At 46.5% G+C, this 17,529-nt stretch overlaps 1 protein-coding gene across 6 annotated transcripts in view; it reads left to right on the top strand.

Annotated features, from left to right (window-relative positions):
- Nucleotides 1-16,153, top strand: part of ATCAY (ATCAY kinesin light chain interacting caytaxin) — a 35,911-nt gene extending 19,758 nt beyond the window's left edge. For 3 of the 6 annotated variants that reach the window (XM_074939719.1, XM_074939718.1, XM_074939715.1), the window contains 6 exons: nt 3,947-4,033; nt 4,875-4,973; nt 5,348-5,383; nt 8,463-8,498; nt 10,759-10,794; nt 12,331-16,153. In XM_074939719.1, the coding sequence (XP_074795820.1) occupies nt 3,947-4,033; nt 4,875-4,973; nt 5,348-5,383; nt 8,463-8,498; nt 10,759-10,794; nt 12,331-12,340 (304 nt within the window). In that variant the 3' untranslated portion in view covers nt 12,341-16,153. The remainder of the gene's footprint in view (nt 1-3,946; nt 4,034-4,874; nt 4,974-5,347; nt 5,384-8,462; nt 8,499-10,758; nt 10,795-12,330) is intronic. The other 3 variants (XM_074939720.1, XM_074939716.1, XM_074939717.1) reach the window with 2 other exon arrangements.
- Nucleotides 16,154-17,529: the final 1,376 nt, after the last annotated feature.

Genomic DNA, 17,529 nt, shown 5'->3' on the forward strand with positions numbered 1-17,529 from the left:
GGGGACCATTTAGGGATCTGGGGCAAAAATTGGGGATTGGTCCTGCATTGCCTAGGGGGTTGGACTAGATGACCTCCTGAGGTCCCTTCCAACCCTGATATTCTATAATTCTATGACCCCACCTATAGGGGGTGGGACTTGAGCACTACAGGTCCCGGGGGCATGACTCCATCCCTCCTAGCAAAAAGGGGAAAAAGGGGACAAAGTCAGCAGAATTGTTTCTCACCTGGTATCATTCCACATATCCCATGCGGCAGCAGGGACTCTTGCAAAGTGATGCACTGGGAAAGCCAGCCTGCAGCGCTAAATGGGCACCAGCAGGAGGAACTGTTGGGCCTGCTTCCTCCTTGCACTCACTGGGTCGTTCATTCCTGATTACCAGGTTCACACTTCACAACCCAAGACAAAGGTGCAGCATATACAGACCGGGGGGGTCCATAAAAAGAAAATGAGGATCATTTTCACATTAGACTTTGATGCTATTTCGTCCCTTCTATTGGTTATATTTCACAGGAGTATTAAATACAAGCATGTATACCTGTAGTAACAGAGAGACACACCTCGGTCAACATCAATTTGATGCAAAAAACTAGTAAAGGAACTAAAGAGTATTTTACTAACGCTCTGTACTAACAAGTATTGTTTTCTCACGCTACCCCATCTCTCTCCCCCTGGTGTCTGTTGCCTCATACTTAGATTGTAAACTCTGGGGCGGGGACTCTCTTTGTGTTCTGTGTTTGCACAGCGCCTAGCACAAAGGGGATACTAATAATGGGTGTCTCCGTGGAAGAAGTAAGTAAAAAGAGAATTTCTTAGTCACGCTATTTTAATCTATATTGTAGAACCCAGATCCCCGGCTGGTGTAGATCGGCATAGCTCCGTCGAGTTCAGGTTTGGGGATGCTGCAGACAGCTGATCAGTTGGGGTGTCTCCATTTTCGGGTGTCCCCGGTGTCTAAATAATGGAAGAATCATTGAGCCAGAGAGAACGAGCAGGCATGAGAATGACTCTGTAGCCTGGTGGTTAGCACACTCCCCTGGGGGGTAGAAGATCCAGGCCCCCTGCACCCATGTCGTTTTTTAATTTAGTCAGAGTAGAACAGCTTCAATAGGAGGGATTCCCCACAGCAGAGTATCCCATAGCCCAGCGGTTAGGGTGCTCACCTGCACAGGTGGAGGGGAGGGCAAGGAAGGGTGTTTCCCCCACCAAACTGCAAGCCTCAGGGGCAGGCCGTCTGAGTATGGGATGCAATGAGTTCTGCAGAGATGGGAGAGGTGCTGCTCCCTGAGCAGGGCGTCAGAATTGTGTTTATAAACAGAGTGATTAGCAGGTGATTAAGATAGGAAAGGGCTGTTAGGGTGTTTCCTAAAGTTAAATGATCTGCTCCTAGCTTGGCGAACTGCAAGTAGCCTAAAGGATAGAAAGTAATTGTAGAATTTTCTACAATAGTTTCAATTCTTGTATTCAATGATAACAAAGTCACTAATATCTTTCTTTGAGAGGAGAACTGATTTTGTAGACAAAGGAAATGCATCCGAGGGGCAGCCGTGTTAGTCTATATCCACAAAAACAACAAGGAGTCTGGTGGCACCTTAAAGACTAACAGATTTATTGGGGCATAACCTTTCGTGGGTAAAAAACCCACTTCTTCAGATGCATGGCATGAAAATTACAGACACAGGCATAAATATACTGGTACATGAAGAGAAGGGAGTCACCTTACAAGAGGAGAACCAGTGTTGACAGGGCCAATTCAGCCAGGGTGGATGTGGTCCACTCCCAATAGCTAATGAGGAGGTGTCCATACCAAGAGAAGGAAAATTGCTTTTGTCGTGAGCCAGCCACTCCCAGCCCCTGTTCAAGCCCAAATTAATGGTGTTAAGTTTGCAAATGAATTGTAGCTCTGAAGTTTCTCTTTGAAGTCTGTTTCTGAAGGTTTTTTTGTTACAGGATGGCTACTTTTAAATCTGTCATTGAATGTCCAGGGAGATTGAAGTGTTCTCCTACTGGTTTTTGTATGTTATCATTCCTGATGTCTGATTTGTGCCCATTTATTCTTTTGCGTAGAGACTGTCCGGTTTGGCCAATGTACATGGCAGAGGGGCATTGCTGGCACATGCTGGCAGATATCACATTGGTAGATGTGCAGGTGAATGAGCCCCTGGTGGCATAGGCGCCGACTCCGTGGGTACTCCCGGGCTGGAGCACCCACAGGGAAACCTAGTAGGTGCTCTGCACCCACCCCCCGGCAGCCAAGCTCCCCTCCCCGCCCCACCTCACCTCCTCTGCCTCCCTTCCTGAGTGCGCCACGTCCCGGCTCCTCATCCGATCTCCCAGCGCTTGGCATAACCAGCTCCAGGAGGGAGGGAGGGAGGAGCAGGAACGTGGCGCGCTCAGGGGAGGAGGCGGGGAAGAGGCGGGGCAGGGACTTTGGGGAAGGGGTAGGAATGGTGGCGGGATGGGGGTGGGGAAGGGGTGGAGTCGGGGCGGGGCTGGAGGCAGAGGCGGGGTCGAGCACCCACCGGGGCGAGTAGAAGTTGGCGCCTATGCCTGATGGTGTGGCTGATGTGGCTGGGTCCTCTGATGGTGTCGCTAGAGTAGATATGGGGACAGAGCTGGCAATGGGGTTTCTGACAGGGATTGGTTCCTGGGTTAGTGTTTCTGTGGTGTGGTGGAGTCTCTGTACCTTGAAGTCTTTACACCACGATTTGAGGACTTCAGTAACTCAGCCAGAGACTAGGGGGCTATTACAGGAGTGGGTGGGGGAGGTTCTGTGGCCTGCGCGGTGCAGGAGGTCAGACTAGATGATCATGATGTTCCCTTCCGACTGTAGTAAGAGTATTTGAGTAAGAATAGACATTACCATTTTAAATCTAACCAGTGTCCCATAAGTGACTTGCCACAAGAGGTCAGAACATGTTACTATTAGAGCTGAGCGGGTCTAATATTTATTTAATTTTCTTTCTTGAGATAGGAATTCGATACTGGGCTCCTGTCAGAGATTTCTAAGTTATTATCTGCAAAACCACTAGAGTTTTCAGCTGCCTAAGTAGCCCCTGGAATCACGGTTAAAGTTGTGTCCCCCACCACCACCACCAAATCTGAAATGGCGCCCTTGGGGGCAGGCACGGAATTTGTGAGTCCCCCATCCCCCACCCCTCCAGTTGGCCTGACTGGAGCCGCCCCCACAAATATAGAAGTTAAATTTCTCCTATGCTCACCGGAGAGGTGGCAGATCCCTTCTCCTCCTCCAATGAAGGGGCACTTGAACCAGGGTCTCCCACATCCCAGCTGAGTATGCTAACCACGGGGTTCAAGGTTATAAGGGAGCCCCCCCTCCCCACCCCACCCCACTGGCTTGTTGCTGAGAATCCCTGGCAGAAGGAGGCACCTATCTCCATGAGTGGGGCAGGGCAGGGCACCTCCCTCTAGCTAGCTTGGGCAAGGGGCCACCTAGACACTGGCTTTTGTGATTCCCATTCTGAGGCGCCTGTCTCTCCCCATTCATTGTATAGGGAGCCCAGGCCCCGAACTCAGGCTCTGTGAATCCCAGCGATTTTCTAGGCACCTAAACGTTAGAGGACACTGAGCACTGCCTGCCGAAGACCCTTTGTGTGACTAGCCTCTTGCTGCTTTAGGACTAGAACAGATTTTCTCTTTCCTCTTCCAACGGACATGGTGGAAGCCCTGTTATCATCAGAGTGTGTAAATCAAGGCCTGGGTGAGGTGCTGAAGAATTTACTGTAGGAACATCCCTACAACTGCTAAAAGCATCAGGACTATGCCCTAGCAGGTCTTCTCCTTCTCTAACTTATGTAATCCTGTGGGCCCAATTCTGCCCTGACACCAGAGTAAATCTCTGAAATCCACGGAGTCCCACGGGGCCCTCCAGGAGTTTGGAAGCAAGCCCTTTGCATCTAACCTCTCACCTCTGGCCTTTCCGCAGGCTACGGAAAAACCTGAAAGCTTTGATAATCGTGCACCCTTCGTGGTTCATCCGGACAGTGCTGGCTATATCCAGACCCTTCATCAGGTGAACAAAGAACTCTCCCGCATCCCAGTGGGTTTTGGAAAAGCTATTAAACCTCGTGTCAATCTCTACGTGTTAGAGAGCAGGGTGAGGGCTACACAACACGAGGGGCAGATTATCCCACGTGGGTCACCCCTTCCTCTGAATCACCTGGGACTGGCCACAGTCAGAGAGAGGATACTGAGCTTGCTGGGCCTTCTCTCTGATTGAGCCTGGCAAGCCCTGTATTCCTGTTACCCTACTGAGGCAGCCAGAAAGGGAGGCTGGATTTTTGTGGCAGGAAATTTACTCACTGGGAGAGGGGAAAGGTGTCCCAATGCTGCTGGAAGGGTTTTTTTTGTTTGTTTGTTTTTATTTTTATCAAGTTCTTATAACAACTAAAGGAACAACTGGCCAGCTCCTGACTTGGGTTGGGTGGGTGCTCTAGCAAGGAGGACTCTAGGCCAAATTCTCTCCCCACAGAAGTTAGTGGTTCTTTGAGAAGTCCCAGATGCCTTAGCCCCAGCCTCTCCCGGTCCGGGTCACTGCATAGACTGGTGTAAAAACTCATAGGATTGGCACTCACAGCTCACCCCAAAGCCATCCTCTCTCAGCAAAAGTTACTGTCAAAAGGGTGGAATGAAGCTGGGAGCAGGAGAACCCCACTCTAGGTGTCTGAAGTGCCTGTAGCCTCTGGCTAAAGAGAAGCCTTCGTTTTGGGTCATATCCCAGTTGAATTGAAATCAACAGCAAAACACCCACAGATTTTGACAGGATCTGGATGTATGTCCCAGATAGTCACAGTTCTATGAAGGGGGAAGTCAGAATAAGCTCTTAAAGGGTGCATGTTCTCTTCCTCTGTCAGTGTGAAGTTTATCAATAAGATCCAGTACGTTCACAGTCTGGAAGAACTGGAGCAGACTATCCCCATGGAGCACGTCCAGATTCCTGACTGCCTCCTACAGTAAGTATCACAGGGACCTCTCACTTGAAAACTTGGCAACTCTGGGGGCCACAGTCCATTAGCTCCTAACCATGTGCACCTCTTTCCCGTGCTTCAGAGAGGAAGGATGGTCCTGTGATCACGGCTTGGCATTCAGGAGGCCTGGCTGTGGTCTAGTCCCAGCTCTGCCACAGACTCATTGCTTGGCTTTGGGCAAGTCCTACCCTCTCTGTGCCTCAAGCTTCCCCATTCCTACTGCAGAAAATGCAAGAGAGAGAACACATTAACTCTTTGTATTCTGGAGCCACTGCTTGCCCCAGGCTCTTTCGGCTTCAGAGTGAATGCTGTGTTTTCCTGGCGGTGACATTTAAGGAAATCTATCTTGTTCATTGCAGGTACGAAGAGGAGAGAACCAAAGCCAGGAAAGAAAGGTAAAAATCACCTTTTCGGGGGAATGGGGCTCATATTGTCCTAAAGCTTTCTCCTAGGGGAGTTACAGCCAGTAAATTCTGTGTTCGTCATAATCCAGGCAACCCATTTGGTCTGTATTTGACTTTTACTGTTATTCATTCAGAAGAGACACAAGATGCAAAGGGAGTAGCTGCTTAAACCCCAGACTTTCCCATAGGTTTTAACTCAACCTGATAACTTTGTGTGAAACCTGCCAACTGCCGAGTCTCCACTAGGATTTTACCTTTGTTTAGCTAACTTGAGTTAACAACGTACCACTTTCACTAGTGAAGATGCCCACTGTGGTAAATTCAACCCTCACCTTCCATCCATAGGAAGAACCTGTCCCCCAACTCTGCACAGAAACAGTCCCCCAGAATAAACCTGCAGGGGCACTACTGAGCCCGATTCTCATCTAGGAAAGGGCTTGTCTACACAAGGAGTCGTTCCTGCTTAACTGTCCCTGACTAATTCCATGTGTGGATGCTCTTATTCTGGAATGCCACACGTGGAGTTAATCAGGAACCACTTCCTGTCCAGACAAGCCCTAAAGCCTCTTTAAGGCTGTTTCACCTCACCACGGTCGTGTAAAGTGGCAGGAAAGGTAATTTATGCGCTCTTTAAGGCCAGAGAGGTGTAAAAGGGCCTTACTATAAATGAGAATTGGGCCCATTATAGCCAGGTTTGTTTTATTTCCATGTTTTAAGCCATCCCATCTGATACAAAAATAATACTGAATTAGGATATATTGCCACAACTAATGATAAGAGCATACATTATCATTACAGTACCCTATACTAAAAGCAGAGGGGGGTACGGGAAGGAAGCAAAGCTAGCTGAGTTAGCATGCGTCCAGTGAGGTTTATTAAAACAAAATGCCTTGTCATGCCGGGGAACCTACGTGGGACTCACTACCACAGACAGAACAAATCAAATGTTTACACCCTGGGAGGAGGAACTCTTGCCATGGGCCCGAGCCATGGTGACCATTCCGGATCAAAAGCACAACCCAAGTCAGAATTATGCCCCCGACTTGCAAACTCTTACACACAAGAAAACTTTGGCACGCACGTACATCCATTTGGTGCGCCCAAGTAACTTTATCCATGTGAGTTGTCCAATGAGTTCAGTGGTATTATTCATGTACACAAAGTTATATGAGTGTCTGCAAAGTGGGGCCTGTGTTAGTCCACAGTTCAGCAAAGCACTTAACTCCATCCCTGTTCGGGACAGCTCTTGATCACATGCTTAATGCGAAGCACATGATGAAGTCCCATTGATTTTGATGGCACTTGAGCATATGCTTTGTGGAACAGGAATGGACTTACAGGTGCGCTTAAAGTTAAGCACACGCTTCGGTTGTCTCTGGCCCCCTTTCGTGTTTGCTTTCAGCAGATATATTTATTTATTGCAGAAATGTTTCTCTGAAGCAGAACATTTGTGGATGGAGGAAGCAGGAGATGGGATATATCCCAACTTTAGTCAGGCTTTTGATACATGACCCTCTCATAAACAGACGAGAGAAATATAACTTAGACAAACCTACTGGAAGGTTGATGCACAACTAATTGGAAACCTGTACTCAGAGAGAAGTTATCAGTGGTTCACAGTCTAGCTGGAAGGGCATATCGAGTGGGGTCCCGCATGGATCTGTACTGGGTCCAGCTCTATTCAATATCTTCATAAATGATTTGGATTATCGCACAGAGAGTCCATTTTTAAAATTTGGGATGATACCAAACAGGGAGGGGTTGCAAGCACTTTGGGGGACAGGGTTAGAATTCAAAATGATCTTGATACACTGGATGGCTCTCTCCCTGTTGGCCACACCCTGCTGCTTGGGGAGAAGGGGCGGGGCCTCGGGAAGAAGGGATGGCCCAGGGGGCAGGACCACGGTTCTGGTGTCGGTGGGCCCCCCCACACTTTTAGGAGGGGCCACTCACAGCCCTCCAGCCCTTTAAAGCCATGCAGTTCCATGGACTCTTCACAGTTAAGGAGCTATTGAAAAACTGATCAGTGTTTGAAAATGCATGTGACTACATACTTAAATAAAAGCCTATTTACCTCTCTCAGGGCTTGCCTGCCCCCCAAAATCGTATCACTTTCCCTGTACTGCTAGAGTTCAAATCAGTACAACCCCCCTCTAGTGTGGATACAGTTAGACTGGTATGAAAGGGGCTTATACCAGTCTAGCTTATTCCTGTACAGAAAGGGGAATAAGCTAGACCGGTACAAAGCACCTTTATAACCAGTATAACTGCATCCACTCTACAAATGTAACTATTTTGGTTTAAAAAAAAATCACCCCCTAATCGAAAGAGTTATATCAGTGCAAAACCTGTGTGTAACCCAAGCCTAAAGGTCAGATTCTGCCAGGCCTGCATTTCTCTGCACTGGTTCTTGGGGTGAAGTCCTGGTCCCACTGATGTCAATAGCAAAACTCCCATTCGGGTCACGGTTTCACCCATGGAGTAAGAGGCTACTCCACAGAAGTAAGGTTGCCAGACTCTAGCCCCCAAGTTATTAGAAGTAATTAGTGCGGTATTCCTTTAAATTGCTTGAGCTGATCAAACCAAAAAAAAAACCCACAAGATCCTCTAAAGCCCCAAAACAGCCACAAACGTAAAATTAGAGCAGCCAGCAGTCTCAAAGGGCTAGTCACTCGAGTAATGGCTGCAAGATCAGGACCATAATGAGCAATATAGGTACATAGCGCTTTACATCTTCAGAAAACCATATGTACCATAAAAGCGAGATTGATCTGTAATAAGCGAGGAGAAATGGAAAGGCTGGATCTCGGTATTTGAATAGAATCATAGATTTCAGGCCAGAAGGAACCATTAGGATCATCTAGTTTGATCTCTTGCATAACAATGGCCCAAAGAACCCCTCCTATTAACTTCTGCAGCAAGCCAAATCCCGTTGGGCGGAGACACAGCATCTCGTTCAGGAAGATGTCCGGTCTTGATTTAAAAGCTGCATGAGCTGGAGAATCCAGCGCATCCCTTTCACGTTGGTGGCTCCCACTCGGTAGATTTCAAATACATTTTATCGTTACAGGGCAGAGGAGAAACAAGAAATGGCAGAGAAAGACAGGTAAATACCCTGCACTTGTCGGTTAGCTGCATGCAATGACTCTGCATCTCAGCACCTGCCTGGTTCATCAGTTATCAGTTCTGTTCCATTGAAAACCTGGTGTAATGTTGCCAGTAATGGTTGAAAATATCGTGATAAAAGCTACCGGGGAAAATCTAGCGAGCAAATCAGCAAGATCTTCAGAAAGAAAAGGAAGGGCACACACGTGGCCATGTCACTTAGCGGGTGCATGCGTCAAGAAGGTTCTAACCCTATTAAAGACCAGTCCGCTCTTAGTATAACCAACAATCCTATTGTGTAGCAGCTCACAAAGTCAATTGCTGCCATCAAACCCCATGCCCCAGTGCTCGTGATTGCTCAGCTGTGTGTTCATGGACCACAGTGAAAAGACAGCATGTTAAAATGCAGATCCCTCCTGAGTCACTGCAGCCAGGGAGCTCTGCCCTAGATAATCCCGGGACTCACCCGGGGACTCGCCTATCAAAGGATGTGAAACCAGGGGCAGAGCGTGTTGTTCTCGGGAACCAAGAGATGTAGGGTTGCCAACTTTCTTTAATTTCTGAAAACCGGACCCTAAAGCAGGAGCGCCGGAACCTCTGCCTTGCCCCACCCCCTGCCTCGCCTATTGCCATGAGGCCCCACCCCCTGCTCCACCTCTTCCTCCGAGGCCCCGCCCCTACTCACTCCTCTCCACCCCTCCCCTGTCACTCACTGCTCTCCCCTCTCCCCCTTCATCATCACTTGATCCTCTCCACGTCCCTCCCCACACCAGCTGGCCTCCCTCTGCTCTGGGGCTGGGTCGGGAGCTGCAGTCCCTGACACAGATCCTGCCTGCCCACGAAATGCAGGTAGGAGGCGGTCCTGGCTGAGCAGGGGCTGGCATGGGTTAATGACCCCAATGCCTCCTTCCCCCACGGTAACCAGACTTTTTGTGTCTGGTCAGTACATCTGACCAGACGCTGCACAGGTTCCCTTTCGATTGGACCGTCCGGTTGAAACCCGGACACCTGGCAATCCAAGATTTAGTGAGAAAGGAAACGAGAGACTTTTGGAATCCATCCTGTCCCCGCAGAGAAATGAACGTGAGGTGCAGGGTTTTGTTTAAAGCCAGAGATCATTTTGATATTGAACCTGCAGTGCTAAGTGAAAGGAAGCAGGGTACATGCCCTGGCAAGCCCTGAGCGGGGATAGGAAATTGATTCTACCTTGCTCTTAGCCCAAAGGCAATGAATAAAGGGAAGAGAACTTTACAAAGCTTTATTGCCCCACAGCCGTTCAGCCCCCGTTTTGGGTAAGATTTAATTCCTTATGTCAGCCTGGGACTTTGCCTTTGCCAGTCTCTCCCTCCCATTTACACCAGGAAAAACCCCACCCACATGTGTAGGTCAAAATCTTTATAGACATAAACGTGGCAACAATCTCCTGGAAACAGGAATTTGCAGAGTGGTGCAGCTGACGGGTAGTTCTCTGAAACGCCACCCTCTGAAACTATCAGATGGCCCTTTGGGGAATGACCTTAAAACACAGCTGCGTGATTCCTGGGCATTTTGGAATTGCCCAAGGTAGCGAATTCTCTAAGCCTAGCACCATGCCTTGCTGTGTCACCTCCCCCCAGGCCCCAACTCTGATGAGCCCAACTCCTGTTTTAGAGACTGAAATATTTTCTGTACTGTGGCAGTATAAAGAATACATGGATCAGCTTGATCTTTCGCCATTATTGGTTTTCATCTGTCTGAATGGATTCCTGGCAGTGCTCTTCGACTTCACAGAGCTGGAAACACCCTGTGGTCAGGGAATGGAGCCAGAGAACCACAACGTCAGACGGAGTGGTCTCCTGACATTGTGTAGCGATGTTTGTCTTTATGTTGCACCGCTGCAAAGAAAAGGGCCAAATTCTGCTGCCAGGGAAAGCTGGGCAACTCATTTGAACGCCTGGGTGCAGCTCGGAGCAGAATATGACCCTCCAGCATCATCACATGTGAATGCAAAGCAATGACAAATGTCAGACTGCAGTGTCAAGACCTGATTGTTTGACTGCTTTGGCTCCGACTCTATTTACCAGAGTCTCTCCTTTCTACTCCTGAAGGGGAAGGTGGGTCTTGCTGCTATGCCCTCCCCAGGGTAAGATCAAACCTGGGAGAGTCCACTGGAGCTGCCTGTGTCCCTCCAAAAAAACCACACGAGACTCTAGGGCTGTTAGTGGAGGATGACGGGTGTGTCATGCAGATTTGCTTATTCACTGGGATGTTTGTCTCCCAAGCAGGCCTGCGCTGCCGAGGGAGGATCAGGAAACCAGGTTGGAATGAAACCTACTTCTAATTCGGAATTTAAAATTTGTTTTCCTTCTTTCTGCCGTGCAATGACTCTTCTTTACATTCCTACCAACGAATGCTGTGACTATACTACTTATAGGACCCTAGGAATTGCCAGATTGGATCCAATCCAAGGTCCATCTAGCCCAGTGTCCTGTCTCTGAGGGTGGCCAGTGCCAAATGCTTTCCAGGAAGGTGTAAGAGCCCTGCAGTAGACAGCTCACCCTGAGCTGTAATGGTTAGAGATTGGCTTAATCCCTGAAGGACAAGGTTTAAAATCCCTTCCAAAATGGTTGCTGCCCTTAATTATGCCATTAGTTGGAATACAAAGATCTTGGCTCTGGTCTGGGTCTAGCTGAATTAGCAGAGCTGTCCTCTTGGAGTTAAGCCGATGTTCACCGCGTGGGGCCAGGTCTACACTCAAACGTTGACTCAGCTATGTCGCCCAGGGGTCTGAGAAATCCACGCCCCTGAACGATGAAGTTAAGCTGACCTAACCCCCAGCGTAGACAGCGCTAGGTCGACGGGAGAGTTCTTCTGTCAGCCGAGCAACTGCCTCGGGGGCAGGTAGATTCCTGACGGCAGTGGGCGAACCCCTCCCGTCGCTGTAACAAGCGTTTACCCCGAAGTTTTACAGCAACACCACGGCCGCCTCTCCAGTGTAGACGCGCCCTGGCTGGCGTTCCTTAATGCTCCCACCATCCTCAAGCACAGAAACAGCTGCTGGAGACACACGCATCTCGTTGATGGAGTTTAACAGCAGAGAAACGTGTGGCCCATTAGGAAGGGTTGGGCTAGGTTTAGCGTTAGCGAGTCCTTGAGCTGCTGGATGGAGACATTGGGCTTTGAATGAGCTTTCGCTGCAGAAAAGTATGTATTATGAGATGCGAAGAGTGGTGAGCCAGGGAACTTTTTATCCTCTCCTGCCCTGCTACCAGAGAGCGAGGCTGGGCCAGTCAGTGTGGGGCCCCGAGTAGTGGCCTGCATTGATTATGTTTAAGGACTGTCCACCAAAAATTACTGTAACCAGTTAGAAATGCTCATTAACATCAAGGATAATACAACCGGTCAAAGGAAACAAACATCAACCCCTAAAAGTCTACTGGACAACACGCATAATGTTTAAAAAGTGGAATAGCTGTAATTTACAGCGCATAAGGGAACGTATAGATCACAGCATAGGAAATACCTAGCGTTCTTAAGGGCCACGTTAAACGTGACCCTGCCACCCTTTGACATCAATGGACTACATGAATAAGCACAACTTTGAGCAAATAAAACTTTGCAGTTTTGGACCCTCAGTCCTTATTCAGGCAAAATGCCCATTGAAGTGAATAGGAGTTTTGGAAAAGGAATGCTTTGATGAGATGGCCTGACGTGTTTGGCTTGCAGAATTTTATGGAGGATTAAACTCACATGTATCCATATTCTTTGGGATGCTTAGCTATTTGGCTTTCAAGGCATAAGATTTATTACAATTTGCCCTCTAAAAATGTCCCTGTCTTTCTCTCTCCTCCTAGCATGTCATGAATAGAAATAACGAGGAATGAATGGAACCGGAGAATGATGCAACCTGGCAGTCACCCACTGTAAATGCCCTTCCTGGTACAAGATCTTGTCATCCTCTCATTCCAACTCCTGAAAGATCAAGGAACCTGCCTCCCCCGTCTCAGAGATGCAAAGTCCTTTAAAGCTTCTGGAAACATTTTATTTAAAGAAAGAATAATCCAATAATAGCACTTTCTAGGACAGGATGGTTTGTGGCAAGAGATAAGCAGTGCAAACGTATACAATATTTCCTCTTAGCACGTAAACATCACCCCGTAGTCCATTACAGCCACCAGCTCAAAGAAGAGGTCTATTTTTTTTAATGCATAAACCCCTTCCCTAACTTGCTGCTGGCCAGCACTGTGCGATTTTGCTTTCAATTGTTCGTCAGTTTCCTCCACGTAGCGATTCCGATGGCCGTGGGCCTATGTTCGCTAACGCAGGAACTGGGAAGAGCAAGTTTTCCTCCCTTACAGATATGGGGTATGTTTCTTCCAGTAGATGTTGCGTATCCACCAAGCCTTTGGCCGACACATTTCCCCCATCCCTGGCTCCCGCACCTCGGGATATCCTTGCTGGTCCAGCTCTCTAGCTAACTCATGGTGAAACTTATCTATGAGTGAGTACGATGATGTTTAATTTGTCCTGTCCCTCTTCATAAGGCTCCCGCAGATAAAAGACTATACTCTGAAAGAAGGCTCCTCTACCTCGGATGCCACCTTAGCCAGAATCCTTCTATACGCACCTTCTCACATCATGGCACAAAGAAAGACCTATTCTTATGAAGGAACCTTATGGACTGGGAAGTTTTTCACACCTCTTCTTTACATAGATGATGACACTGGACAGTCATCCACTCTTTATACCTCCTATTGCAAAAACAAGCTGCTAAATGTTCCTACATTCTCTTCCTGGGTGGTGAGAGTCTTGTCTGAGCAAAGGGCGGATTGCAGCGTGACCAGCACAAACCCAGGTTGGGAAATCTTGCAAATACAAAGACGGGGAATTGTATGGACATGCAGGCGCTCAGCTCAAAAACAATGCAGACATGGTATCAGGACTTTAACACGTGGTTTGGGGGCTCATGAGGATTTCTGAGCAGAGAAGAGAAGAATTTGAACAAGCATAAATCGGGCAACGTAATTTGTAAACCCCTGTCTTAGCCCAGGGTCAGCCTATGCAAACAATGTCACACATGCACAAGGTAAAACCCCTTATGGATGAGTTCTGAAGCTGAAGAATTATCTGAGAATCTCAGTGGTCAAGAGACATTTTATAAGTGGTGTCCCTGGTGGATCTTATGTACAGAGCCCCAACAATCCAGCTATTCATTACCATTTGAAATTAATGCCACTTCACTCTGCTGTAAAACCCCACAGGAGGGCAATACTGGCAAAGCAAGATTTTCTGAACAGAGGAATCAGCTTTCTGTAAAATGCAGAGCGTTGCTTTTTATACTTTCCTGTCATTAACAATGGCAGAGGAGCAGAGAGTATGCTAGCTAACCATATACTTGCCAATGTTCTTATCTTCTCATGTTCTGCATGTTTCTCCTATATTGTGGGCAGAAGGTTTTCAGTGGGATGCATGACTCTTCAGTCATGGATTTATTTACTGAGCAGACATATGCATGGAAGGAGAGGAGAACTGCACTGATATCACGAACCACAGAAGAAGAAGATCTTGATGCTTTCTCTTGCAGGCATGTTAAAAAGAAGTAACAATTCATTTGCCAAGCATTCATGAAGCCACCTGGCTTCCTGGAAATTTCACTCTTAGCCAGTTGCTGGCGTGGAGGTTAGATTTCTGTGCTACAAGCAAAAGAAAGCAGCACTTCAGGGTTTTTGGAGTTTGAGTTTTACACTAAATAAGACAAAAAAAAAAAGAACATTTTGCACTAACAGTTCCAAAAACTCGGCAGTCACTTAGTTTCAAGGCAAGAAGCAGTCATCAGAACATGGGAGGGTTAAGCTGGTCCACAAAGCGCTGTGCACGCTCACAAACAGACTGATCCAAAACCCATTGGGGTGCATAGAAAAACTCCCCCGACATCAAAGAACTTTGGAACAGACTCAGAATAAATCGTTACAGATCTTGCTGTAGTACAGAACATGTGAATTGCCCATTCCCATCAGAAATTCAAGGGCCTAGACTTTCATTTTCATTCTGAGAACACTTTCCTGCATTTCAGTGGAAGTCAAGAATGCAATAAACTGTATGATATTGAAGGATGGAAGGGAGTTGTAAAGTCATACCATGGGCAGTTGGGTAGAACATTAAAGAGATGTTTGAAATCCAACCCCAGAAACCTCCACCACATCTGTAGTAACTCCAACACTTCAGCAGAAATGTTCATAACATCCCAGTCAGTGGACTAACTCTGTTCTGGCACACCTTCTGCTGGGGGGAAAAACACCCACAGATTTATCTTCAATCTTGGGACCTTGAGAACTAAAACGTTGATCGTGAATAGTAACCACAATGGGTGACCTTTTTGAAACACCATCATTTGCAGCGTTAGCAGAGAAACCACAGAAAGGATGGACCTGGAGATTGAAGTATTAGCACCTTATGAGGTAGGTCCTCCAGACTGGGGTTGAGGTTTCAGGATATTAAAATGTACATCATCTATTTCATTTGCACAGACAGGGAAGGTAATTCATTGAAATGGAGAACGTCAACTTGACTTTCGTAAAACGAGCTAATTTTTTTTTTTAAAATACACTTTCTGGTAGAGCACTCTTTAAACAGGATATCCTAGATCTTGTTTTAAAATGTGTCGAGAGATTTTCCTGCTTCCCAGCTGATGTCTATATAAGGATCTTTTCAATATGAAAGAAACTGAGTGTACAGGAGAAAAAGTGAAACAGACGATACACACAGTGCTGTCAAATGCACAAAGTAAATTTAAAAAAAGAGACAAAAAAGTGTCAATCACTTCTTTCAGCTGTCCCGATTTTAGATATTACTTGTAACCCTAGTAGCTACAAAAGTCTGAGATGGAAACGTGCCATTCAAGTTGGCAGTATCCCTTTAACAAGATATGCAGCCACATATCTAAGACTGGTATTGACTGCCTTGTGCGATTTTAAAATGTTTTCATACATCAATATAATATAAGATCCCTAGACTGTAAAAATACTCCACACAAAATGACTGCATTTGTTTTAAAAAGAGCATTATGGGCTGGATTCGACTCTCAATGAAGACAATAGAAAGACTCAGTGAATTTCAAGGAGGGTTGGATTTGGCCCGCCAAAAGAGAGAATCGGAATGGCAGACAAAGTTTCAGAGAGCGCAGGGATCTGGTATAACCGCATAGGCCTGGAGTCCTCAACGTTGTTTAAAAACTGCAACAAAACATGCTTTAGTAATAACACTTCACGAAGTGCCGTCATACTGGACAGCTCTACTTCTTCGGTAGTTGAAGGCATTTAACATACCTGGGCCTCACAGCAGAACTAAGATGTGCAGGTGTCTGCTATAAGTGTACAAATTGTCACGTGGCATCACGTAATGCCATGTCAGAAGTCTGGTGGCATTACTCAAGCTCCACTCTTGATGTTAACGATGTCCTTAGAAGCCTTTGGTGTATTTATTTCCGTGCATCTTCACTATTACTCTCTGCTGGAGAAATCTATCGATGTTGATAACAATATTACTTTCCGAGGCAAAATGGATCTGCCATTCAAAACGGTTACACCTGGATGTGATGCTGCTATATAGAATACCAACTGAAAAGAGTACTGGAGGTAGGGCAAGAGATTTCCTTGCCATTGACTGAAAGAGACCTGACAGTGAGGACTTTAGTGCCTTGTCTATACTAGAAAGGGTTTAATGGGAGAGCTACACGGGTATAGTTACACTAGCAAAAAACTCTCGTGTTCCTGCAGTTTTTCAATCAGGTCCCCAAACAAAATCAGCTAGACCAGCAGAAGCAGCAACTGGCGGTTTAACTGCATCTACTTTAGGGCTTTTGCGGGTCTAAAAATGTAAAAATTGCATGATTACTATACCAGAAACGCATCTAGTGTAGACCTGGTCTTATTCCTGCCTTGTAAAGAACCTCTGAAGAGTAGCTGTTTTGATTTACGAATGCTCTGTATGATACCAAGTAACAGGTGTTATCAAACACATTTTCCTGGGTGAGGCAACTCCTGGAATTATGTGCATTAGTTCCAATATTGAGTCCATCCAGAGCACCATTTTTGACGGAGGGAAAGTGTATCCTACATCTGTGGCACCAGCTCCAAGAACAACAAGAAGGTATTGTGCTCACAGCTACTAGTGGTTGAATTCTACCATCCATGTCATGGAAAACCATAAACTAAAATAATCAGATTCTGGTCTTTATATCGAGATAGTTAAAGGGCAGAGTTTAAAACATCCTAATTCAATTTTTAATGTATTCATGCATACTCCCTAAGAGCCTGCTCCAAAGTCTATTAAAGTCAATGGGGCTCTTTCCTTTGACTTCAGTAAACTTTGGATATGGGCCATAGTGAAGGAAACTTTTTTGTTTGTTCGTTTAACAGCTTCAGTGATTTTTCTCCAATCTACTTGTTGTTCTGATGTATTTTACTGACAGCCCAACGAAATCAGTAGAATGAGGTAGACATGATCAGTCCTTCTGAACTGCAGATATTTTTTCCAGGGTTAAGCAGCAGTCATCAACAGGGTTATGCAATCAACCTACTGTGTCCTGGCATTGTTTGAATGTCTCCAAATTCAGGACTATCCAATAGTTTTTGTTTTGGTCCACAAGACACAGGACCTGAAATGGATAGAGTCTGGGATCTAATCAGGTTAGAAAACGAATTCAATTTCTTCTCTACAGTCCTGTGTAAATCTGAGCATCCGTTTAGAGCATACCTCATGGCAATTTTTTCCATCTACTTTTTCCAAAGACTCTTTGCTTACAGATGTGTCTACATGTTGGTAGAGAAAAACAATATTCCTAAGTGTTCAACATTCTTAAAAGCAACACTCGTCTATTTCACCGTCCTGGCTAGGGAAAAAGAACACAGTTAATATGAGAATGGTTGCTTTAAACTGATATGGGCTTGACAGCGGGAGAAATAAACAGGCAAGATTGCTTTAAAAATGCAGACACACGTTTTCTTTTGTATTTCCATACTAACTGGCAATCAAAAATAGAGCATGCTACTGTG

The sequence above is a fragment of the Natator depressus genome, chromosome 25 (assembly GCF_965152275.1).
Source record: "Natator depressus isolate rNatDep1 chromosome 25, rNatDep2.hap1, whole genome shotgun sequence".
Taxonomy (NCBI): Eukaryota; Metazoa; Chordata; order Testudines; family Cheloniidae; genus Natator; species Natator depressus.